Below are 25,138 nucleotides of genomic sequence, written 5' to 3'. Positions count from 1 at the left end.
TAGGATTTCTGACTTTTAAAAGGTTCTGTACCTTAATACAATTAAATAAAAATCACTAATCATTTATTATCTTGTATAAACATACCATATTTCTGACTGGGAATCCATATATGCTAACTATTAAGAAATAAATATTTCTCTCCTTTATGCCACTCCTGATAATGTCCCAATAACAAAAGCTTAGGGAGACTTGTCTTGAGAGATAAATGCTGTAATGGAATTTTTGTACTCAGAACCCTTTCCCCACCTTCTTTCTTTTTTCCCTCTTATTCTTCCTTCCCTTTTCTGTCTCTTTCTTTTTCTTTGTTTATTTCTTATCATTAAAACTGAGCAACAGTTCTTACTAAAGCCACAATCATTCTAAAATTGGGTTTGGGTATAGGAATTAAGGTGTTTAAAGGGAAGATTCTAGTGGCAAAAAGGTAGAACAGGGAAGAAGGGTAAAGGCAAAGAGGGAAGAGAAGGGATGGGAGCTAGAACAAGGGATAATAAAACTGAAATTCACAGAATAAAAAGTGGGTTCAATGATGTTTTAGGTCTTATCCCTGGGAATCAGTATGAAAATATTGATATATATTCTCATACTATGTTGACTTGAAAGCAAAGTGAGATTTTTTTTTTAATTTCTTTATACTTGGAACAGAAGTTTTCTAACTTTCACCCCCCAAAACCACAAAATCATCTTTTACTGACTGTAATAATGACCTTGCATGAAATACAACACGGCTGAATGCTAGATCAGTAGAGAATCAAAAGTACTTGAACCACAACTCAGATTTTCAAAGATGATATAATGATCAAGCATCTAATAACCCTAATGCATTTCCTCCTTTAACAAGTCTTCCCTACCTACAGGTCACCAGAGGCAGTTAAAAAATTAGTAAATGTTTACTCTCTGTGAAGGGATATTTTTAGGAATTGGGAGTTCTGTAGACTTTCAGTCACAGAGAAAATCTAACAATTTTTAACAGTATTAATTGTATTCTTATTTTTCCTTTCCTGAAAAATAAAAGTCTCAAACCATTCATCATGATTTTTAAAATTATAAATCTGAGTAACCTATCAGATGCAATACATCTGAAGATATTTACAGGGATCAATGTGAAACCAATTCAAAGGCAGTGACCCAATAAGCAACACCAGCCCTTAGTAGCACAAATGTAAGAGAAGTCAATGGTTTACTAGACTAGATTCAAACATACTTGTTTCCCCTTGGCATGGTCAGGAGATTTTAAGTGCTGTTGAACCGAACTGTGTAAGGCAGGTACATACACACTGCAAGCACTGCAGTGTACAGTCTCTACTTTCATCATGTAGTCATCTGCAGTAACCCCTAAAAAATACATTCAACTATTAAAGAGAATTAATAACTCAGAGTGCAACATCAAAATGTTGCCTTGTGAACAGTAGGCAAAATCATGCGTAAAAGGTTGTTATTTCAATAAATATGAGAAATATGTTGATCAAAGAACATACACATCAGAAAAGAGCAGGCCTTACGTAAACGTTTTCTCTACACAAGAAACCTCAGACAAATAAGGCTTCATTCCCACATTGCAATGCAGGGCAGAAAAAGGTTATCCCATAACACAGGAAGATAAACTAAAAAAAACTACAATGCTTAAATTTGGAAAGCTAAGAGACCACAAAGAAATAATACCAAGCCACATAAATTATGAAGGGTATGGACAGTGTGAATATAGATTCACCAAATCCCCATATACCAGTCTGGCACAGCTTAACACTCCAAAAATATGCAAGTTTTCAAATTATCTTTCAAATGATACATACAAATTTACAAAGCAGGGCAAGGACAGTGTCACCCTAAAAGGCAGTAGAGCCAAAGACAAACCAAAATAGGATTAACCAAGATTTATATAAATTCACAGACAAGTGAGCAACAATAAGCTAGAAAAGGAATTAGGTATGTTTGGGGTTACGTTACGAATTTAAAGGCGATGCTAACACAGGACAACCTTGCTTTATTACACAATTCTCTATGGTGTCCTTATGAAGCAAATCGAGACAATGTGGAGAGACCCTGGCGATCTGACCCAGTATTATGGATCACAGGATCATTACTATCTAACTTCGCTACTAAAAGAAAAAGGAATATGATGAGCTCTTCAGTGATTTAATAATTTCAAAGAAAGAGAGAGACAGAGAGAAAGACATACTGAAGGAAGAGGAGATGAGGAGTTTTACTGCAGTAGGATTCAGGAAAGAGAAGAAAGGACAAGTTGAAGAAAAGTACAAAAGAGAATTCTCTTAGGGCTCAATGTCTCACCTCTAATTCCCCTCAAATCCTTCATGTATTATCTCTCTATCCAGGAAAGACAAAACACTAGGACATAACTTCATTCCAGAATAAGCCCTTTCATTTAGGGCCTTAAACCTCTGCTCCAAAAAAAAAATCCTTACCCCTGACATGAGTACCATTAGCTCTTAAGAGACCCAGTATCAAATTTTCATTTGTTAAAGTCCTCTCTTTATGCCTAATGCCAACTGTGAAGAGTGATAATCATCTAACACAAGGTTCTCTACCTAAGAGTGCATGAACTTTTTTTTAATTTTTAAGATATTTTTAATATGTCAACATAATTATTTTCTCTTGTAATCCTATAAATTTTATTTTATGCATTTAAGAGCATTATTGTGAAAAGGGATTTATGGTTTTCACTAGAATGCCGGAGGGGTTCATGACACAAAAAAGATTAAAAACCCTTGATCTAACGTAATTATTTAGAACAACTAAGTAGAATGTATGAACTGGAAAAATAGTTTTTTTCATTTTCAGAGGGTTGACATTCTAGTAAATTCATTTTTAATCACAAGCTCATTTTAAAAGATGATACATTAGAAAAATTTAGACTATAAAGATATTTACTGTTGTAACACCGAAAGAAACTTTAGAAATCAAATTTTAAAAGGATTTTTAAAGACTTAAAAATATTTATAATTTGCTGAGGAGAGATAAATGACCCACAATTATAGAGATGGAATAAATTTACATTAATAAAATGTATTTTTTAAAGAGTGGAGGGGGAAATACGGCACTGTTCCTTGTTCAGTTGTGTCCAACTCTCTATGAACTCCATTTGGATTTTTCTTTGCAAAGACGTAGAGTGGTTTCCTTCTCCAGTTCATTTTACTCATGAGGGAACTGAAGCAAACAGGTTTAAGTGACTTGCCATGGGTCGCAAGGCCAGTAAGTGTCTGAGGCCCAATTTGAACTCAGGTCTTTCTGACTCCAAGCCTGGTACTTTATCAACTTTACCACCTAGCCACTACACAAGGCAGTACTAAAAAAAAAGGCTTTGTGCAACAAAATGCAGCACTTCAGAATTAAAGGAAAGGAAAAAATACAGAAAATTTTTTACATCAAACATTTCCAATAAAAATCTAAAATACAAAATTTCTAAGGGATTAATAAATCTGTAAGAATAACAAACATCCTCCCATAAACATGTACCTTATAGGATCGTGTGTTTATAGCTGAAAGGACCCATAGAGGCAATAGTCCAATTACCTCACTTTACAGATGAGGAAACAAAAGGTCAAGGCAATGAACTAACTTACTCAAGGTCACAAAGTGGTAGAAGCCAGGATTTGAACCCAGGTCATCTGACTCTAAATCCAGTGCTCTTGTCCCACTATAACACAGGGAAATGAAAAGGCAATTCTGGAAACCTACAAATTACCAATAATACATCAAAAAGTCCAAAAATTTTGATCAATGAGAGAAATGTAAATTAAGATTCTTATGATTTGACTTGATATCCATCAAACTGGCAAAGACCATAAACCAGGGCAACTGTGGTAAAAACAAGAATTGTAGGTGGAGCTGTGAATCAGCTTACCCCTTTGGGTAAGAAATTATATGATAAGTGGTATAACTTAACTACATACGTACCCCTCAAACCATGACTGTATCACCATGAACTTATGATGGGGAAAAAAAGAAGAGTCTATATAAAAGCTTGCCCAGTAGTAGCACTCACTACTCAGGGTAGCAACAAGCCCCAAACCAAACATCCAACCACTGCAGAATAGCAGAACAAGTCATGATGGTTATATCACTCTGCCATAAGAAAGGAATTCAAAGAATTATGGGAAGAATTACAGGATGAGGTACGACATAAGATGGAGCCAAAAAGAAAAATGAGAGATACTCTACAACTATAATTACACAATAAGAACAATAAATCCAAGTTAAATTCAAGAAAAAGCCAAATGGATCAGGAAATAGAGGGTGATGAGGCTGTTAAAGCGATGTATAGACATCTTTGAGATCTGCTTTAATCAAATAGCATATAACAATATACAATCATTCATCATGTTTTTTCATTTTTATTATTTTATTCTTATTTATGAATTTGAATACCTGAACTTATCTAAAGAAGTTCCAATGATTTTTTTTTTAATTTTAAGGATGTTCTGCAAAATACTCCACCATTTCCATACTGGGGATATGAAAACCTAATACATACAGCAAAGTAAGATCTTTGCCTTTAAAATAATTCTTTTTTTTTTTTTAAGAAATTTATTTTGCTTTTCTTTTTTTGCAGTGTTTATTACAGACTTACTATGTGATATGCATGGCGCTCGGCATCGAGAATAGAAATACAAGCAAAGAAGACAATTCCTACCCTCAAGAAGCTTACATTCTCTTTTTTTCTGCTGGAGGGTGGGTAAGACAGGGCAATTGGGGTAAATGACTTGCCCAAGGTCACATAGCTAGTAAGTATCAAGTATCTGAGGCTGGATTTGAATTCAGGTCCTCCTGACCGCTGGGCCAGTGCTCTATTCACTGCACCACCAAGCTGCCCCTAAAATGATTTTCTGTTTAAGTATTTAGCAAATAGCTTTTCTTTTCACATTCTGATTCTTGCTCCTAATTAGGTAAAAAAGAATTTGTGCCAATTCATGAGAGAAAGGAGCACAAGTAGATCCCAAGCTTATCAAACACATTTTGTCAGATAATACCTACCTTCCATGACATCTTTCTCAGTGGCTTTGACAGCTTCTGAATCATTAGTTGTCTGTTGTTTACGCATTGATGTTTTCTTGAACTTATTCACCATACATTCCTAAAAAGAACAAAATAAGAAAAAAGATCCAGTAATAAATATTGTAACAGTTAACATTTGTATGGTGCTTAAAGATTTACAAAGCACTTCCTATCTGTGGTTGCACTTGAATCTTCTGAGAAGGGTCTCATCATCCTCCTTTTAAAGAAAAAACAGAAGTGACCTGGCCATAGTGAAACAGCTCATCCAGCTGGCGGCAGAACGCCAGAGTCACTCCTGACTCCAAGCTGAACAGAGTAAAAAATAATCCCAGTCCTCAAGAAATGTACAAGGTGGCCGAGGAGACAAGATAAAAACATAAAAATTAATAAACAATACAATTAAAAACCAAGTTATACTGAATGGATCAGAAACCCAGTGTTTTTGTTTCGTTGTTATTGCTGTTCAATGGAGAAGCCAGTGCAGGCTGGAGTGATTAAATGAAACTTCATGGAAGAGGTAAGGAAGACCTGCCCCTATCCTGGGGTGGAGCAGTTCTGACAGGTAAAATGGCTCAATGCTAGACCAAGGGTGCTGATTCACACCGATGAAAAAGTTTAGATTCTAAAGTCTTTCTTCTCATATCACATCAATCAAGGTCCCAATTTATTTCTCATTTCTTGACTACAGTACTTCTGACACCCAAGGAAAAATTCACTTTTTCATTACTTATCAACAAAAGTCCAATAAGCAGGCATCAAAACAACACCATTGTCAGATACTATACATCCTAGCAAAAGAATTCTGTAAGAAGAGTTCAGTTTATCTGTGCACTGAAAGCAAGCTCTTCCTATATTCAATCATTTTGTACTGCAAAAGATTCATTCACCAAATACTGATATCACAGGTGTACAAGAAAAATATGTAGTCCAGAAGAGGTAAGATTCATGGAATTAACAGAGTACCTGATAGATTGTCAGGCCATGCATCCAAACTGCTGACAAGGTACAAATGAATGCCATATACACACCCTTGAGTTGGTAAGAGACCTTCCACCAATAATATAGTACACTGCTATGACACAGGTTCAAGTTCTGTGAAAGCAATGTCAGATTGCTTACCCAACTCTAGGGTAATGGAAGTATTAAGACCCAGTAAAAGCCAACATAGTGGCCAGAGAAGCATGGCTAGTGTGCTGGAAAAGAGAACCTAAGAGAAATATACTATTTGGCCACCACCTACTGCTCTCCTTACTGAAATCTGACTTTCCCAGCAAAGGATCATCATTAAAAATTCCTTTTCTTACTTTAAACTTAATCTTTGGATGGAGTGACCCCACACAGTTGGGCAGTTTCTTGCAAATAGGGAATGCTTTGTTTTTCTACTTGTATCCCCATTAAATAGCCAATGGTAGACAAAGAGTAGACACTTAATAAAGGCTTAATTAATGAATGACCAGTTCCACCTTTCCACTTACCCTCCAATATCTTGTTGATTTACACAGTTTTTAATCTAAAGCCCATCTCTGATCCTCAAAGAAAATGCCCCCAGCCCCTGATTGCCTAATAACCAGTAGGCATTGATCACATATCTACTCTTCAGCATCCTGATTATTCATTTGATACTATTTTAACTTTAATTAAGCAGTAAGGTATTTGTAACTATGAAAACTGCTACTTACATGCAAAAATTCCATAACTATTTTATCAAATTTGGTTTGTTTCTGAATATGATCTAAGGTTTCCTGGTGAGAAGAACTTTCCAGATGAACTTCAATTTCTTTTTCTTCAAATGTTCGGAATTTGCAAAATGAACATGTGAATGCCATTCTACAAGGGAAAAAGATCAAACACGCAATATTTTAAGAAAATGGTGATACTTGAGATATCTGAAGACTGTACCAATGAAACAGATACCATACATATTAATTTTCTGAAGTCCCCCTTGAGGGCAGGGGAAAACAACACTACTCTTACAACAGTGAAGGAATGTTCATCACCATCACCTATGGTCTCGTCATTATAACTACACAACTCGGTGTTTCTGGTCTGTATCCCTCAATCTATGCATGACTGAAAAGTCTAATAACTGCCCCTTACTAAGCTGTTAAGTTAGGCCAAAGTCCAGAGATGTCCATGTCAAGGTTACACAATAGAACCCCCAGTTCTCTAACTGGGTTATCATAAGTTCTTCACCCTAATTTTGATTTCATGCTAGATGAATTAAGAGAAGTTCTAGAGAATCTGGACCAAAGTAGCATCACTCAAGTTTCAAAAATTAGTCATTTCTTTGGGTGTCTCTGAAGACCAGAAACTTTCTTTAAAAAGAGTGCTTCAAAATGACTGCTAGTTCACTGAGTCTGCCTCAGGCTGGACCCATGCATTCACTCAGAGTCTCTGAAATAGTCCTAGAATTTGGGATCATGGTTATAAGGGAACCAAACATAATGGGGCCAGATGACAATTTACAAGAAGGTAATAAAAGCTACCCAGAAAAATGTAAGTAAAGGCTGAATGAAATCTTGACACTGGCCTTGCCACTGCCACTCCTCTCCCACTCAACCTGAACAGCAACCTCCTCTCTCTAGATCTGAAACCCTGCCTTCCTCCCCAGGTGACCTAACACACTCAGCTTGGGAACTCCAGCCTAGAGGTGACTTTGGTGAATGAATACAAACTCACTAACCAACTGTCTCTTAATGAACCCAGACCATGCTTCCTATGTGTCTAACCTCAACATTTGGGGACATATTTCCATGCACCCTCCAGGCCATGTACCTGCCCCTCCTTCCCCTTTCCCACTTTCTACTTCTTGCATGGGGAACAGCAATCCAAATGAGAGGATCACAGATTTAAAGCTCACAGGGTCTACAGATGAAAAAGGAAGGCTCAGAGAGGCTGAGGGGTTTGCCCAGAATGATGCAGGCAGCAGCCAAGCCAAGATCTAAGCACTTGTTCTCAGACACCAAGCCTGGACAATTTCTCCAGATGCACCACAATGCCTCTCACTGCTGATAGAAAGGATATGACAGTCAGCAGTCCTAGGATTCCACCAGCATTGCTAGGACTACCCATCACAGTGCCAATGCTCCCCTACTTGTGCGGTCTCAGCTCCTGCACGCAAGGGACTGTCTCCCACAAGGTTTAGCAAACTGTCTAGCACATTGCACACTGAATAAATGCCTCTTCATTCATTCATCTATAATCACGTCCCAGGTATACTGTAAAAGGGATGGCCACTGAGGTCCTTTCCTATTTCAGAACCATGTCAAAAAATACTAGATAATGGAACTCTTAGTTTCTCAGAAATCTCTACTGCCTTTTACTTTACAAATTTCTAGCACCTACCATGATGCCTCCCACATAGGAGGCACTTAATGCCTGCTTAAACACAGTCTGATGACATTACCCCATTGAGCACAGACCTGTACTCATCGCCATACTTCTCACTGATCTTCTCTCTTCTCCGCCTTTGTTTCTCTCTTCTGATTTCAACTCGTCGCTTCTCTTCTTCACTTTTAGGAGCCATTTTAGCTAGGACAGCATAAGAACAACAACACTTAAAACTAAAAGAACATTTGACAAAATTTCTTCCCTCTCTTCTAGCCAACAGGTTCAGAAAACAATGTTTTAGGCTAGCAGTGATAACACTCCAAACTAACCTCCTTGTGCTGGCTAGAATGTGTCTGTGTTCTGTATGGAAATGTTCTTTTAGTGGGGAGAGCTTGGGGTTAAGGTTTTTTCTGACTTTTTGTTCTTTTCCAAAAAACAAAAAAAAAAAAAAACCTGCAGCAGTAGCAATAGTTCAAACACCAAGAAATCATAATCAGGATCACCCAAGATCTCAAAGCTTCAACTCAAAATAAGAAGAGACCATGGAATACAATATTCCAAAAGGCAAAAGATAAAGGCTTACAACCAAGAGTAACTTTCCCTGCAAGGGTGAGTATAATCCTATGGGGGAAAGAAATGGACCTTTAGACTTTGAAGCATTTCTGACAAAAAGACTAGAGCTGAGTAGGAGCTTTAAAATGCAAAATCATTACAATAAGGGGAATCCTAGACAGGCAAATTTACTGGAAAAACTGGAAAGGGCTGTAGGATGACACAGCACTAATGATCTAATGGGGGAAGACAGTGGAAAAAACAAGTATCTTTCAGAATCTAAATGTTCTCCAAGGGTACTGAGGCAGTTAAATAAGAAAAAACACAATCAGGGAGTGCATTGCTCCTGTAGTAAGGGTTTTAAGAGGAGGAAGAAAAGGGAAAGTAAAAGGATTAGCTAGGGTAGAAAGGAGGAAGATGAGAGTAGAACTTGGTATACGAGAATATACAAACATGAAGTATGGCACAGGGAAAATGTACATCAGATGAACTGTATACTTGCCTGAAATGGACAAAGGAGGGTAAAATATATGCAGAAATACAGTTTGTTGGAGAGTTATTATCAAACTCAACAGGAAAACACAAGCAGGAATGATGGGGAAATTAAGCAAGAAGATAATAACAGGAAGGAAAAGTTGAAAAAGAACTGCCTTCCACGATCTGAAGGGAGAACTGAAAAGAGCTCAACTCCAAGGAAGTGCTCATCCTTTGGAAAATGCTTGCTAAATAAATTACTTTATGTGAAAGTAATAGAATATCACTGCATGGTAAGAAAAGACAAATGTAGAGAGCTCTTAGCAGGATGAATCCTGGATAGTAATGCAGAGTGAAAGGAAGAGAACCAGAACAATAATTTTTACAAGGACAAACATCCTCAAGATGAACAACTTCAAAAGATTTAGGAATTCTGATCAACTGGTACAGGAGACAGACATCTTTAAATACACCCATTCAGCAGATTCACTCTGACTATTCTTTGCTATTACAAGAATTTCCTTTTTTTTTTTAAAATTGAGGGTGAACTGGAGGGAAGGTTGCAATACATACCCACATAGACACAGCCAATGAAACATTTTTTTTAAATGCACACAAGAAAAATTCAATCAAAAGTAGAATATCTAATAATTTCCTGGATTGCCTTAATGAAAACTTCTTTCTTCAAAAGATGAAAGAACAAGTGACCAAAATTCCAGTTCTGGACCTAGGGTTCACCAACAAGGGGGAACTACTTACTTACTGAAGTGGAAATAATAGGAACTTTGCTGTTACCCTTCCTTTTCAAAGATTACAAAAACATCAGTATCTGAGAGGACCTGGGAGACCATCTAGTACAAACCTTACCCAAAAGGAATCCAACTTATAAGTTAGCAAATGGTCATCGGTTTGAAGCCCTCCAAAAGGAGGAACCCACTACCTTTGAAGAACATCTAGTCTACTCCGGGATAGTTCTCATTGTTGTAGGATTCTCCTCACATTACACTTAGGTTAAATGTGAAACTTCTACCCATTGCTCTTGGTTCTGATCTGAGGCCAAACAGAACCAATTTTCACTCATTCAATAAACATTTATAAGTGCCTACTATGTGCCAGGCACTGTGCTAAGCTCTGGGGACATAAAAGAAGCAAAAGAGAGTCCTTGGCCTCAAGAAGTTTCCAGTGTAATAGGGGAGACAATATGCACACAAATACATACAAAGCAAGCTACGTACAGGATAAATAGGAAATAATTAAAAGGAAAAGTACTGGAACTAAGAGGAATTAGAGAAGGCTTCCTGTAAAAGGTGCGATGTTAGTTGAGCCTTAAAGGAAGCCTGAAAGGACAGTAGTCAAAGTGGGAGAGGGACAGTGTTCTAGGCACAGGTGACAGCTAAATAAAATGCCCAGAGTCAAGGGATGGGATGTGTTGTTTGTAGAACAGCCAGGAAACCAGCATCACTGTACCAAAGAGTACATGTTGAGGAGTAAGGTGTAAGAAAACTGGAGAGATGGGTTGGGCCACATTAGGAAGGGCTCTGAATGCCAAACTGAGCATTTTATACTTCTTCCTGGAGGCAACAGGAAGTCACTGAAGTTTATGAACTAGAGGGCTGACATGATCTATATAGCAGCCCATCAAATACTTCCACACAATTGTCATTTCCCCATAACCCCCCTTACCCTACCTCTCTCCTCCAGGCTAACTGCCCCCAGACCTTCCAAACCCTCCTCATGGTATGGACTCCGGGCTCATGGAACAGAGGAGAGAAAAGTCAGGCAGAGTCTGACATGCAGCCCAAATTTGTAAGGATTCTTCAAAGGATTCAGAAAAAAAACAAATGGGATCCCATAATTTAAAATTCCAGAAGTAAAGTCGGCCCACAAGGGAAAGGAAGGGAAGGAAAAAAAATAAGCATGCATATAGTACGTACTACATGCTGAGCAACGTGCTAAGTGTTTTTACAAAGCTCTTCACAACAACCTTCTGAGATAGTAGTAACTATGGTCACTTTTCACTTGAGGGAACCAGTTAAACTACTTATTCAGAGTGACACATCTACTGAGTGTCTGAGGCCAGATCTGAATTTGAGTTTTTCTGACTCCAGACCCAGCTCTCTATGCATGTACCATAAGCTGCCTCTAAAAAGAAAAGGAAGCCCTTGTGAAAGTCACTGTGAGGACAAAAGCGGAAAAAATCCTCAACCAAAAAAGATGGGATTGCCTAAAGAGACAAATATGAATGCCCAGGGAACCTCCTCAAGAAATTCAGATTTTTTAATGGGCTAGACAGAAGGAAATGAGGGCAGAAAACAGCAGGTAAAAATAAAAATGTGGCAGCATCGTAAGAGAAAAACATAATAAACACTAAAGCTTCAGAATGCCCTGAAGCTGATGAAGATCTTGGAGTGAGGACAAGAGGAGGAAACTAATGGACAACAAAAAGCACTGACATTTGTTGTTGGTATTTTAACTACTGAGTCAAAGTGGAAGATCAAAGAAGGTAAAAGACGGCTGGCCAGAGGAGACAGGATGAAGAAGTAGAGAGGGAAGAGCTACTCAACTTACTTTGCTTTTATTTTCTCTGTCCAGAAGAACAATCTTTGGCTTTGAGTGCAAAGAACAAAATGGCGAGCAGGGAGTTGGTATGCAACAGAGAGACAGGAAGAAGCTGCTCTTAAGTTCAAGTGGCCAAGCTGACCAATGAAATACATACCCAGATACTAAAAACTGGCAGGTATAATTGTTGAATCACTATCAATGATTCCTAAAGAACTGTGTGTTCATCCCTCATTGCCAAAGAAGACCATGCCATCAGAGAAATAATGGCATGACTTGCACTTGATTTTGTTTTGAGTGAGGGAGGGCTGTGCAGGTCACCAGTCTCACTCCTCCTCCAGAGCTATCTGAATCCAGTGACCAGTCAGGATGACTGGAGATGACCCAGGATGAGGCAACTGAGGTTAAGTGACTTGCCCAAGGTCACACAGCTAGTGAGTGTCAAGTGTCTGAGGTGAGATTTGAACTCAGGTCCTACTGACTCTTGCACTGATGCTCTATCCACTGCACCACCTAGCTGCCCCCCTAAAGAACTGTATAGAATGGTGAAAGTGTCCAACATGGAACAGGGCAAATTTTCAAGGAGAACAGAGTGGATTCTGCAAATAGGCTAGTGAACTAGACTTCAATTTCTGCTACAATGCCAGGATGTATTGTTTAAAGGATGGAGAGTGAACCTCTAAAAACGGAAGAAGGAATTCCAAAGAACATATGAATTGAATTCATCAAAAATAGGCGAAGTTGTACTACAATGGAGTTGCATCATACCCTCAATTAACTTAGGGGAAATCCAACTGTCATATACTTAAATCAAAACAAAAAATTTTCTGAGACAGATAGATGACAATTTAAATTGCCCAAGTGATTCCATATGAGTATTCTATTCCCGTAGCCAGTCTCAGCACCTAACTACTTCTCAATATGTGGGCATTTCTCCATTCTATTAGACTAAAAATTCTAATCCTGAGAAGTAATAAAAAATTAAATTTATGATCAATTATTTCCATAATCAATAATTCCAGAACCATCTGTACTCTAATAAAGACTTCTTTCCTTTAAAGAGTTCAAGCACTTAGGAAAGAACATCTTCTGAGCTACAACCATTTAAAAGATACTATGCTGTAACTTACGGGTAAATGAAAAGATTTTTCCAGGGTAATTTTGACTGTGTGGGATTTCTGCCTTAAAAGCTACTTATGAAGCATATAAGCTTCAAGGAAGATATGATTCCACTGTAATCTCTTTTCCTTTTCTGACTGATAAAATAAAGAATGCTGCAAGCTAACATTTTCCTTAAAAATTCCAGCAAAGCCTTTCAAAAATTCTTTCATGTTACTCTTAAAAGATGGAGAGATGTAACCTGAGGAAGTTACCATTAGGTGAATCACCAATAATTTGAGAAATGCAAATTACAACTGCCTCATACCCATCAGATGATTGAAGCTATCAGAAAAGGAAAACAACAAACGATGGAGAAGTTGGTCCAGTCATTCCAGAAAAGATATTTGGAACTATGTTCAAAGAACTATATAAAATTGTGGAAACACCCTTTGATCAATGACACTGCAGCTAAATCTTTACCCCAAAGAGATCAAAGAAAGAGGAAAAGGGAAAAACATGTACAAAAACGTTTATATATGCTCTTTTTATGGTGGCAAAAAACTGGAACCTAAGAAAGTGCACATCAATTGGGGAATGGCTGAACAAGTTATGGTACATGAAAAGGGTAGAATACTTTGTCGTGAAAGAATGATGAAGAAGATGGTATAAGAATGATGAAAAGGACAGTCTTAGAGAAGTGAAGTGAGCAGAACTAGGAAAATGATTTATATAATTACAACAATACTGTAAAGACAAAGAACTCTGAGAAACTTAGGAATTCTTATCGATATAATGACTCATGATGAAATATGTTGGTTAGCTCCTTAGGTCAAGCTGATTGGAGACTGAAGCAAATTACATACATACATATGTATATACACATACATATATAACATACATACCTAAAATTTACATACACATATAAAAAGACAAGTACATATGTATAAGGTTTTGGGTTTTTTTACACACCCAACATGGGACTGTGTTCTGCTTGGTATTATATGTCTGTAAAAGGTTCTGCTTTTCTTGTTTTCTCACTGTGGGTGGCAATAGAGAGGGAGAAAATGAAGAATGTAAAAATAAAATCAAATTTAAATTTTCTTCATTAGTTCTTGTGAGAACTGGGTAAATGGCTAAACCCAAAGAACAGTAACTAATGACTTGATTTCAGTCTGGAAGAGACTCATTGAGGCCAATTCAATAACTATTTTAATTTTGTAACAGAAAAACTGAAAACCTTTTAGAAATCTTAAGTACTTGTCAAGTTTAACAGCTAATTTTCAATATAATCAGTACTGAATATGAGACAATCAATGCAATTTTCTGCATAAAACTTCTGTGCAGTCCAACTTAGAAAGTATTAAAAAAAACAACAACAACCTCTTCCAAAAACACAAATGCCTGATAACTTCACTTTACTACTTACTAGGTGATTTTTTCTGGTTTATCTTCTCAATTACTTTTGTCAGTTTGAGTTTCTTGATAAACGTCCCTCCAGGCTTATTAGATGGCTGCATCAATTTTCGCTTGATTCCTCTTGCAGCAACTGCTACATTGCTGGGTTTGTTATGATAGTCTACAACAATTCCAGGTCTACGCTTGCCTCCAAAATCACCCATATGCTGTAAATTTGTGAAATCAATAATTGTTAGGAAATTACCAAATATAAAAATATCAATTCATAAATAAGTTACACATTTCTTATTCTTTTGTTTACTCCTGAAAATTCTCCAGAATGCATATTTTGATATATGCAGCACCCAAGAAACACATTCAGTAGATCAGTATATATTTTCACCACCAGTAGAACAAATATGGTTATTTCCTACCTATACATTGGATTTCTGAAATTTACAACGATTAATCCAGATCATGAACAAGCCTATCAAAAGGCTAAAACTTGTACAACTCTCTCTGACAACTCCTCTTCAGAATTTCCTATTGAAGTATCCCAAGAAAATACCTTTACTTTGCTAAAACTCTGCCTTTAACTAAGCAGAAAAGGTGCTTGTGTTTGGTTTGTAGCTTTATGAAAGGAAAAAAGGTACTAAAATCTATTAGAATCTTCATAGGATAAAGATCTAGAGCTGAAAGGGACCTCTGGCCCCATCTAGTCAGCCCCCACCCTGAGATTAAGAGACCTGCCCATCATCATACAGGTTTAAAGTAAGATACCCTCTAAACAGCACTGAGTCAAGAATTACCACATCTCCTCTGCTCTGGGAGCATTTCTTGCCAGGAAAACAGATTCTTAACTGTAGTTTCAAGTAGAAAAAAGCTTGCAGATGAACAGAAGTACAACTACCTTGTTCTTCCTTTTCCTTCCTCCTCTCTAGCCAAAGTCTCACAGAGTTTTACTTAAACTACACCCTTCAAATACAAAACACAGGAGTAATCTGAAGAGAAGAAACCAATGGGAACTGTACAAGTGCTATGCAGGAAAAAAGAAAAATCTTATTGCTTTATTTAATTCATCAAAAGAAGGGAAGAAAGAAAAGCCCATTCAGACTGGACTAGTGAATCCAAAGAACAAAAATATCTGTTTTACTGCCATGAAAACAAAACTGATGTTTTTTTGAAAAAGTACTATTTTTAAAATGAAATCCCACTAAAAAACCTATTTGAAACAGGAAATCAAATATTCTCAATGTTTTATAATTTTTAAACATAAATTTCATAATGTAATTGACTCATTTTTCAAATCTAACATCTAACATCCCAACTATTTTCAATTCCTCTTATTTACAAAATGTAATGGTACATGAAACAGAGCTATATTGTTTACAGTTGCATGTTATGCATGTAAACTATATGTAATCTAATTAAAAACTGAACAAAATTTCCAAGATGACTTACAGGTTCATCATTAAAAAAAAGCCTTTCAATAATTGTGCATTAAAGGTGCAATGCATTTGACATAATAAATGCAAAATTTCTACATAAGGACACCAAATTATGTTGGCTAATAATCATAACATATCCCTTTTTATATATTTGCTCTAAATTGTTTTCCTTTGCAAAGAAAAAAAGCATTTGACTTAAAAAAAATTCATTTCTTTAACACAATGACAGATACAATATTCTCATAAGACCAAGCTACATTATAATTCCCATATCTACATACTTACTATAAAAAAATTTGTCAATCAAGTTACTTATGGACACAGGTATAAATAATAATTTTTAAATTACATATTTTAAAAGTAGATAATTAGGAAATCTTGTAAAAAGTACCCATTTAAATGTTATTACATAAAACATTATTTATTGTAAGATATGATCACATTAAGGTAATCAGAATATTAAACTACCTGCACATAGGAAATTTATTCCTCAGGAACAAAATTAGTTATATGGGAGGAAAGCAACCAATGAAACATGTTATAAGAGACTATATTAAAGATATTACAACTGAACAAAGAAGTATATCATATAACCCATTTTACACATCTTTTCCAAGTATCCCTCCCTACCCTGCCCCAATGTAGAAACATGATTAAGCAAAAATGAAATGTTTCCAACTTTTAGTCTTTATAGTTTAATGTGGAATCTGACAACTGCGCTTGTCAGAGCTTATCTGCAAAACTTTTTGGGGTCATACATTGCACCTTTAACCTACTCAAACCTTAAAAGGTTTCAGTTACCTTTTACAATAATCCAAGAATACCACACCAGCAAAAATGCTCGTGTTGACAAGGAAAATGCAATTCCTTTTAACCCCTTTTAGACCCAGCCTGTATCATCCTCATCTTTCCAATAAAAGGATTGGGCAAAAACTTGATGAACCACTCCTCTCCTTTCACCACTCATTTCCAAAGAGATACCAGAAAGCACACTTTGTCCACACAACTCAGCTTGTGCTGGGGCCAAGTACAGTGGGATGAAAACAGCATGTGATCCACGTTAAAACTACGGTCTTGAAAGGTTTAAAAGAGTGACTAGCAAAAAGAATCTGAAAAGATTCTGTTGTACTTACTCCTCGGCCTCGGCCTCTGCCTGTTGATGGTCCTCCAAAAGCATCATAGTTTCTGCTTCCAAACGTATTTTCAGGATAAGCAGGCGTTCCTCTCCCCCGAGAGCCTACAGGTGCAGGCTGCATATGGGGTGAAGAAGAACTGCTGTAGGAAGAGTAACTCTCTCTTCCTCTGTCCTCCATAAACCCAGGCCTCAATTTTGAACGGGAGTAAGGTGCTTCCCAGCTAGACCCGCCCTGGTTTCTACCTCCGAAAGAGTCAAGGCTATTCCGGTAGGAGCTCTCAAATCGACCACCATAACTACCTCCGAAGCGGCTTTGTTCGGGTTCATTAAAATCATAGCCAGATCTGTACAGATCTCGCCCACCCAGAGAAGACCCGGAGTCGTAAGACTCATAAGGTCCAAACCTGGAAAAGTTGCACAGTGAGGGAAAAAAAAAAGGTAAGCTTACTAATGTTAGACATTTCAAAAGACAAATTATCAGTTGACATTTATCAACTAAAATTCAGTTATGCTATGCTGATTTGTACAATTCTGGTTCTGTTTCAACAGGATTAGGGCTGGGCAATTTGGCACATGACCAGATAGAAAACTATCGCAGCCAATTTCTAAGAGTCAAGTTGAATAAGCCTTAACTCGATGTATCTACTTCTCAGTGGTTTTTCTATTTAAAAGAAAATGTTTTCCTGTCATTATTTAAGCCCAGCCCTAGTCTCAAGAAAAAAAAAAAGTCACCTACTAAAGTTCACCAGATATTCAGTGAATTCTTCCTTCTTCAAACACATGCCTAACATTGAAATATACACAGCATTTTCAACACCTTAATATTCAAGTGGGAAACTATCCTGGGCTACAGACATAGGCTATTTATATTTGGAACACAGAACTGAACCTTATGCACGCCAAAAGTCCATGTCACCAAACTATTTGATTGCCTCTGAAACAGTCTAAAATTTTGTATGCTATCCCTGTAACAATCTGATGATCTTCGAGGTCAAGGTCAGTAATCAAGCCTCAGCCTCTTCCCACTTGTAGACTACTAAGTATAACAAATTCAAAAAAGATTAAGGCACGTGATACAGGACTGAAAAAGGACACCTATCTCCAATACATGCCCTCTACCTAGGAAATTTCAAGGAAGATGGGAAAAACTATGCATTGTGAATGAAAATAATTTCCTCGACAAAAAAAAAATATATATATATAATCCCCTGAAATTGTCCTGAGAAAAGGAGTACATAATTTCTTCACGTTTTTAATAAACAGAAATTCAACAAAAATCAAACAAACCCTTTTTCATCATACAAATCTAGACTTACAAATCACTCATATTTATATAATCAAATGAATTGCCAATAAACTTTTATTAGAAATGTGATTTACGAGTATTGCTTGATATTTTGTTCAGAAGTTAGTTTTATGAAGAAAAGCCCCAAGTTACACGCAGAAACAACACAAAATGTCTGCAGAAATGGTCTATGTACATTTTCAATGCAATATGGTAATAACAGACACTTTAAAACACTAAAGCATGCTATATTATTTCAATCATTTACAGATTACTAAATGGAAGGTACTATTTACTTCAGAAACCCAGCAAGTCCAAGAAAGTGTATGTTTTCCCTCAAAAAGAACTGACAACTAAGAGGAAGCACCCATTAAGCCTAGGGGGAAACATGAGTATCAACCCAGTCTACTGCTGAGGAACCCAGACCCTACAATTTGGGAATGAGGACACCAGTTTCCCTTTCCTCCCATCTACTTCTACTTACATACACTAGGATTCTTTGTGCCTTAAGGGACAGCAGATCCTTTATTCCAGAATGTGATAAACCTAAACCCTGCAGGGGATCAACTAAAGCTTAAGTCTTACATAGTAACAACATTTAAATATCAATAACACTGCACCTAATTAAAAATATGCCAGTGTGCCATTTATCACAGAGCTTGTGTGTGATTGGTGTAAACAGTACCTGCCAATAAAATAACCTGGATATGATTTAAAGAAAGAACATTACAATATACTCTTATAATAATACATTAACATCAAAAGAATATGAATAGTTATCTTAAATGTTCCTTAGATGTGGAATATTTCTAAACAAAATGACTTAAAATCATCCTAGTTAAAAATGCTTTGCTGCTTTCCCCATCACTCCCACTTAAGAGCAGACTGAAAAACATAATTAACAACCAAGCTTACAAAAACATTAATGCCAGTAACAGACTAAAGTTATCCTTGATCACAGCTGACTGCGGTTGATGAGGGTACAATGGTTAAAATTAAGTTCCACTTTAGCAAGACATTAAAATATTTTAGAAACATTTCTATTTTTATTTACTTAGGATTTTCCAGAAACAAACAACATATTTGTCAGTCATTTTTTTCACTCATTACACCTTTTAGATATAATTTAGATAAAAAATTTTCAATGTAATGCCACTTTGTGCACAGCCAGTATCAGACAATATAACTAAGGAACACTTAAGGTAAAAGAATTTATTCTTAATTTTAAATTAAGCTGTTGAATCATTTGATTAAGTGATTTACCTGCTACCACCACCAACACCACCACTATGACTGTCCATTTCATATGACTGGTTTAGGTAGGAGGAATCCATGCCTCTTGGACCCCCGTAGGAGCCATGGCCATAGTCACGATCCATCCCTATAAAAATTTAAAAAACTAAATTAAGCTCACCTTAATTGGCCCTCAAATGAGGAATTTTTAAATAATTTACTTTAAATGTCAGACCTCCATAAAATCCATGTCCATAATCCCGATCTATTCCTAAAAGAGAAAAAAAAAAAGTCAATACTGCTCACTCCAAAAACTTCTAGCTCTATGATACAAACTCAAGACCAGCATAAAATGAGCTGTCCTCTGCAGCTCATTATTATGCTTATGAATTTCAAAATTTTTTTGAAAAGTGTACAGCTCAATCCCAGAATGCTGAAGCAATAAAGAAAAACAATACTCATTTTACACAGCTCTCTCTAGCAATACGAACTCTTAAAAGCTGGACTCTTAACAACAACAAAAGATAGTAAAAAACAGCAATTGTTTCAGCACATTAATTGAACCAGATTCAATGCTTTTAAAACAACAAATTAAACAAAGAAAAATAACTATCAGATTTTCCTGAGCAATTTATCTATTTTTAAAAGGAATTGACTATGCCAAGTGCTATGCTTTTTCTTTACCTTATGGTTTGCTTAAAAAAATTCAAACTGTCAAAACCCAAATATTTTGAAAATCTCCTTTTAGCTAAGTCACAACTTCCATCATTTATTATCTCTAGGTCCTGCAGATGAAAAATGGGATTCTTAACAATGTAGTATCTTAATAAGATTCCACAATAAACTGGAGTAACAATGCACAAATTTTTTGGTCTGAAGACTCCTTTTACAATCTTAAGAATTACTGAGGACTCCCAAAGAACTTTTTATTTATGTGGGTTGTATCACCATTTATTGTACTAGAAATTAAAATATCTCATCATTATTATGAAAATAGTTTTGACCTCGTGGAATCCCTGAAAGAATATCAGGGACTCCCAAGAGTCCTTAGACCATACCTTGAGGCAGCTAGGTGCCACAGTGGATAGAGGGCCAGGCCTGGCTGGCATCAGGACAGCCGAGTTCAAATCCAACCTCAGAAACTTACTAGCTCCATGTGACCCAAAGCAAGTTACTTCACCCCTGTTTACCTCAATTTCCTCATCTGTAAATTGGGGACTGTTTAGATGAAATGAGATAATAATTGCAAAGGGCACAGCACAATGTCTGGCACATAGAACTACATAAATGTTAGTGATGATGATGATGATGATGAAGATGATAATAATGATCTAAACTGGATTAGAATCCCACCTAAAACCTTTACCCTGAGGGGAGGTATGATGGATAAGATAAGATGTTTGGAATCACTATTTAAATTATAACCATTAAAAAATGAAAAATAAAAAGAGTCAATAGACAACTTTTAGCTTCATACACTTCAAATGTAAAAGAGATTACTTATTGCCTAAAATATGTTTTATAATTCTCCGCTCCTAGAGAATGGCACAAACAAGACAAATACAGTTTTGTTTTGTTTTTTTAGGGAAAAAAAAATCCTATTATAAACTTTAAATTCTAATTACTCAACACTGCTTCTGACAAAAAAAAACAAACAAACCTTTTTTTCCTTAAAAAGGTCTTACACTAAGGCGGATCCAAGATGGCAGAGTAGAAAGAACCACATACTCTAGCTCGTCCCCGACGGCCCATAAAATACCTGTAAAGAAAAACTCTCAACAAATTCTAGAGCAGCAAAAGCCCCAGAACAACAAAGTGGAGGAGATTTCCAGGCCTGGGTGACCTGATGCGGAGCAGAGCACAGCCCAGCAGCAAAGAGCAGGACCAAAGCAGGCCTCGGGGAATGGAATCCCCAGTAGCAGCAGAGGTGGGCAGATCCCTCAACCCACAGGCTACAAAGACACTTCAAAGGTCAGTGAGAGGACTTTTTCACCTCCACGACAAAGGAGCAGAGTCCTTCCCTAGCCCTAGCCCCAGGCAGCAGAAGCAGCTGTGGTGGCCAAGGAAGGCAGCAGCCAGCCTCCATTGTTGGAGCTTCAGCTTAAAGTCCCTGGGGGAATTGAGCAGCTGATCTGAACCTCAGCTGGGAGCCAGTCCAGGGAATGAACTCCTCTCCCTTGTGCCACCTTGGAGGAACTGAGAACTTATAGGTCCCCAGAGTATACCCTACTCTTGACAAAGGACCCAAAAGTCAAGTAACTGGTTGGGAAAATGCCCCAAAAAGGGGAAAAAAATAAGACTATAGAAGGTTACTTTCTTAGTGAATAGGTATTCTCATTCATCCTTTCAGATGAGGAAGAACAAGGTTTGCCATCAGGGGAAGACATAAAAGTCAAGGCTTCTGCATTCAAAACCTCCAAAATAAATATGCAATGGTCCCAGGCCATGGAAGAGCTCAAAAAGGATTTTGAAAATCAAGTAAGAGAGGTGGAAGAAAAACTGGGAAGAGAAATGAGAGAGATGAAAGAAAAGCATGAAAAGCAGGTCAACACCCCAAACACTCCAAAAGCAGGAGACCCCCCCAAAAAAATGCTGAAGAAAATAACACCTTTAAAAATAGGCTAATTCAATTAGCAAAAGAGGTCCAAAAAGCCAATGACAAGAAGAATGCTTTAAAAAGCAGAATTATCCAAATGGAAAAGGAGGTTCAAAAGCTCACAGAAGAAAATAGTTCTTTAAAAATTAGAATGCAACAGGTGGAAGCTAATGACTATGAGAAACCAAGAAATTACAAAATAAAACCAAAAGAATGAAAAAATGGAAGATAATGTGAAATATCTTATTGGAGAAACAATTGACCTGGAAAACAGATCTAGGAGAAACAATTTAAAAACTATGGGACTACCTGAAAGCCATGATAAAAAAAAAAGAGCCTAGACAACATCTTTCATGAAATTATCAAGGAAAACTGCCCTGATATTCTAGAACCAGAGGACAAAATAAATATTGAAAGAATCCACTCATCATCTCCTGAAAGAGACCTGAAAAGAATAACTCCTAGAAATATTGTGGCCAAATTCCAGAGTTCCCAGGTCAAGGAGAAAATATTACAAGCAGCTAGAAAGAAACAACTTGAGTACTGTGGAAATACAATCAGGATAACACAAGATATAACAGCTTCTACATTAAGGGATCAAAGGGCTTGGAATAAGATATTCCAAAAGTCAAAGGAACTAGGATTAAAACCAAGAATCCCCTACCCAGCAAAACTGAGTATAATACTTCAGGGGAAAAAATGATCATTCAATGAAATAGAGAACTTTCAAGAATTCTTGACGAAAAGACCAGAGCTGGAAAGAAAATCTGACTTTCAAACGCAAGCATCAAGAGAAGCATGAAAAGGAAAGAGAAATCACAAGGGACTTACTAAAGTCGAACTGTTTACATTCCTACATGGAAAGATAATATTTGTAACTCTTGAAACTTTTCTCAGTATCTGGATAGTTGGAGGGATTACACACATACACACACACACACACACACACACACACACATACACAGAGCAAGAAAAAGAGAGAGATGGAGAGCTGAATAGGAAGGGTGAGTTGAATAGGAAGAGATCATATCTAAAAGAATAAAATTAAGGGATGAGAGGGAATATATTGGGAAGAGAAAGGCAGAAATGAAATGGGGCAAATTATCTCATAGAAGAGGCAAGAAAAAGCTTTTCCAATGGAGGGGAAAAGGGGGAAGGTGAGAAGGAAAAAGTGAAGCTTACTCTTTTCACATTTGGCTTAAGGAGGGAATAACATGCTCACTCAATTTGGTATGAAAATCTACCTTACACTACAGCAAAGTAGGGGAAAAGGGGGCAAGTGGAGTGGGAGGGATAACAGAAGGGAGGGCAAATGGGAGGAGGGAGTAATTAGAAGTAAACACTTTTGGGGAGGGACAAAGTCAAAAGAGAAAATAGAATAAGTGGGGGGCAGGATAGGATGGAGGGAAATATAGTTAGGCTTACACAATATGACTATTATGGAAGTCATTTGCAAAACTACACATATATAAACTATATTAAATTGCTTGCCTTCTCAGTAGGGATGAGTGGGGAGAGAAGAAGGAAGAGAAGTTGGAACTCAAAGTTTTAGGAACAAATGTTGAGAATTGTTTTTGCATATAACTGGGAAATAAGAAATACAGGTAATGGGGTACAGAAATTTATCTTGCCCTACAGGACAAGAGAGAAGATGGGGATAAAGGAAGGGAGGGGTGTTAGAAAGGTGGGCACATTGGTAGACGGAGTGATCAGAATGCACGGCGTTTTGGAGGAGGGGAGAGGAAAGAGATGGGGAGAAAATTTGGAACTCAAAATTATGTGGAAATGAATGTTAAAACTTAAAATAAATAAAAAGTACTAAAAAAAATTCCTGCATTTCACTTCAAAGAATATTCTTGAAACTAGCTCTAATTACTTCAGAGAGGAAGGAGAGTGTTTTAGAAACAGGTACAAGTGACACAGGCAGACCAACTCAAGTTCACTTAGTATCTTCTAGTTTCCACTCCTGCATCTGTCTTCAAGGTACTGTCACAGAACTTTTACTTAGGACAAAATAACTTTCTCCAGCATATTTTACAGTAACTATTCTAATCCTATCCTTTTTTGGTTCACACAATGTGGCATAATGACTAGAGTAGGTATCAAACATAGGGAGTGTGGCCAGAGTCAGATTAATTCTGGGAAAATGGTGGAATAAGGCAGGAAATTACCTGTCTCTCCTAAATTCCCCCACCGACAATATAAAATAATGCCTCAAAATGAACTTTTGAGTGGCAGAAATAATTAAGTCAGTATACAGCAGCAAGAGCCACAGAGGAAAATTTACACTTTTAAAAACTTACGTCAATAAAACAGAGAAAGAGCAGAGTAACAAATTCGGTATACAATTAAAAAAACCAGAAAAATTACAAATTTAAAATCCCCAATTAAACACCAAAATGAAATTCCTAAAATTAAAGGTGAATTAATAAAATTGAATGTAAGAAAACTATTGGGACTGTATCCCCAAGAGATCATAAAAATGGGAAAGGGTCCCACATGTACAAAAATATTTATAGCAGCACTCTTTGTAGTTGCCAAAAACTGAAAGTCAAGGGGATGCCCATCAACTGGGGAATGGCTGAATAAATTATGGTATATGAATGTAATGGAGTACTATTGCGCCATAAGAAATGATGAACAAGAAGACTTCAGAGAGGCCTGTTAAGACTTATAGGATCTGATGCTGAGCGAAAGGAGCAGAACCAGGAGAACTTTGTGCACAGCAACGACCACAGTGTGGGAGAGTTTTTTCTGGTAGACTTGGAACTTTGTCATAACACAAAAACTTATTTAAAAAAAAATCCCAATGGTGGTTTTCTAAAGCAAAATGCCTTCCACACTCAGAGAAAGAAATATGGAAGTCATTCGCAGAATGAAGCAGATCATGTTTGTGTGTGTGTTTTTGTGTACTATGTTTTGATTTGTTATATGATTTCTTCCATTTATTTTAGTTCGACTACATAGCATGATTATAGTGAAAACGTACTCAATAGGAAAATATATGTAGAACCTATAC

At 36.8% G+C, this 25,138-nt stretch overlaps 1 protein-coding gene across 3 annotated transcripts in view; it reads right to left on the bottom strand.

The window, feature by feature from the left end:
- ZNF326 (zinc finger protein 326) overlaps nt 1-25,138 on the bottom strand; it is a 41,261-nt gene that overhangs the window by 4,184 nt on the left and 11,939 nt on the right. The window contains exons 2-10 of one of the 3 annotated variants that reach the window (XM_072649042.1): nt 19,759-19,794; nt 19,554-19,671; nt 17,004-17,409; nt 14,454-14,649; nt 8,434-8,542; nt 6,691-6,838; nt 4,991-5,090; nt 3,580-3,690; nt 1,203-1,333 (exon numbers count right to left, since the gene is read on the bottom strand). In XM_072649042.1, the coding sequence (XP_072505143.1) occupies nt 1,203-1,333; nt 3,580-3,690; nt 4,991-5,090; nt 6,691-6,838; nt 8,434-8,542; nt 14,454-14,649; nt 17,004-17,409; nt 19,554-19,671; nt 19,759-19,794 (1,355 nt within the window). The remainder of the gene's footprint in view (nt 1-1,202; nt 1,334-3,579; nt 3,691-4,990; nt 5,091-6,690; nt 6,839-8,433; nt 8,543-14,453; nt 14,650-17,003; nt 17,410-19,553; nt 19,672-19,758; nt 19,795-25,138) is intronic. The other 2 variants (XM_072649043.1, XM_072649044.1) reach the window with 2 other exon arrangements.

Source organism: Notamacropus eugenii, chromosome 2, assembly GCF_028372415.1.
Source record: "Notamacropus eugenii isolate mMacEug1 chromosome 2, mMacEug1.pri_v2, whole genome shotgun sequence".
Taxonomy (NCBI): domain Eukaryota; kingdom Metazoa; phylum Chordata; class Mammalia; order Diprotodontia; family Macropodidae; genus Notamacropus; species Notamacropus eugenii.
Note: the sequence above shows the minus strand (reverse complement) of the source record. Positions and strands in the feature narration are given on the sequence as shown.